We start from the raw sequence: 1818 nt of genomic DNA, 5'->3' as shown, positions 1-1818 counted from the left end.
GTCACACAGTTTCTGGTCAGCTGGAAGCCTCCTTCCAGGTACTGGTTCAATGAGTGTTGAGGCACCAGGACCTATTGTAGCTTTCTGTCAATGACATTTTATTTGAGGGAGATCATCACAATAGTGTCCATGTTGGAATGATGAAAACAGGGCAACTTGAAGAAAAGTTAGGAAGCCAAGTAAATATTAAGTGCTTACAACGTCAATCATTTGTATATCCCTTACTTCTTGACTAAGAAGACTCTTGCAACTAACCTTTTAAAGGCCTCCTTTACATCTTTATTCCTAAGTGTGTATATAAGGGGATTCAGCATGGGTGCGATGATCCCATAGAAGAGGGACACCATCTTCCCCCGGTCCTTGGAGTTGGGGGATGGCGGTTGTAGGTACATGGAGATCGCGGTGCCGTAAAACAGTGACACCACAATCAGATGGGAGCCACATGTGCCAAATGCCTTTCGCCGGCCTTCGGCTGACTGGATCCTCAACACTGCTTGGACAATGAAAGCATATGATACTAGGATGAGCGTCAGGGGTATCAGATGGAACAGCACACTGACAAGGAACAGTTCCGCCTCGTTGGCTGTTGTGTCTACACAGGACAACTTGAGCAGGGCAGGGACTTCACAGAGAAAGTGATCTACTACGTGGGGGCCACAGAGTGGCAGCTGGAGAGTCAGGGTGGACAACCACACTGAGTTGCTAAAACCAGTAATCCAGGATGCGGCTGCCAGCTGGAGGCACAGCCTCTGGTGCATGATAACTGAGTAATGCAGAGGCCGACAAATAGCTACAAACCTATCAAAGGACATGACGGCCAAGAGAACACATTCAGTGGCCCCCAAGGCTAGAAACATGAAGAGCTGGGCCACACAGCCACCATAACTGATCACCTTCCTGGTGCTGTATAAATTTACCAGCATCTGTGGAACCGTACTAGTGGTGTAGCAAAGGTCCAGGAGTGACAGATTGGTAAGAAAAAAGTACATGGGGGTATGGAGTTTGGGGTCCAGGCGTGACACTAGAATAATGGTCAGATTCCCAAAGATAGTCACCATGTAAGAAATGAGGAAGACCACAAAGAGCGGGAGCTCCAGCCATGGTCGATCAGAGAAACCAAGAAGGATGAACTCCTGTGGGACGCTCTCATTCACCTGCCTCATGATCAATGGTTCGACTTTTTGTTTCCTGGAACACAAGAATTCAGGAAATCGATTAACACATACTTATTGACGTTTTACTTATAATCACTTTACTACCTGTTTGAAGATACATATAGAAAAAACATTGCTTGTGATATGAAAAATACATAGTTGGAAATACTCATAAGTACTTAGGCATTTCTACAATTTAATCTTTCTATATTTGTGTCAGTACTTCATAAATGAAAGCCCAGCAGCACCTGGGGTTTCAGTCATTAAGCATCTGACTCTTGATCTCAGCTCAGGTCTTAATCTCAGGGTTGTGAGTTCAAGTACTGCATTGGGCTCCCCAGGTGTGGGGCCTACAAAGAAAGAAAGAAAGAAAAAAAGAAAGAAAGGCTAAGAAAGAGAGAAAGGAAAGAGAAGGAAAAGAAGAGAAACAGAAAAGAAAAGAAAGAGGAAGGAGGGAAGAAAAGAAAGAAAGAAAAGACAAAAGAAAGCTAAAATTTAAGAAGTAAATACCTAATTTTAACAAATTTAATAAAATGTGTTCTTTGATTTTTTTTTTTTGGTCATTTTGTTAATCGTTGTACTACTTTCCACCTCAATCGCTATTTTTAGAAAGATTTGGTTATAATTCCTGCCATCCTACCTTTTCATTCTGATTTCTCCTCGA

General features: G+C 42.9%; 1 protein-coding gene across 1 annotated transcript; it reads right to left on the bottom strand.

The window, feature by feature from the left end:
* Positions 1-221: 221 nt before the first annotated feature.
* On the bottom strand, positions 222-1163 carry LOC132017701 (olfactory receptor 2B6). The gene has a single exon (XM_059399668.1). It carries the CDS (start codon positions 1161-1163, stop codon positions 222-224), a length of 942 nt encoding a protein of 313 aa, XP_059255651.1.
* Positions 1164-1818: the final 655 nt, after the last annotated feature.

This window comes from Mustela nigripes, chromosome 5, assembly GCF_022355385.1.
Source record: "Mustela nigripes isolate SB6536 chromosome 5, MUSNIG.SB6536, whole genome shotgun sequence".
NCBI lineage: Eukaryota > Metazoa > Chordata > Mammalia > Carnivora > Mustelidae > Mustela > Mustela nigripes.
This window is presented reverse-complemented; position numbering and strand designations above follow the sequence as displayed.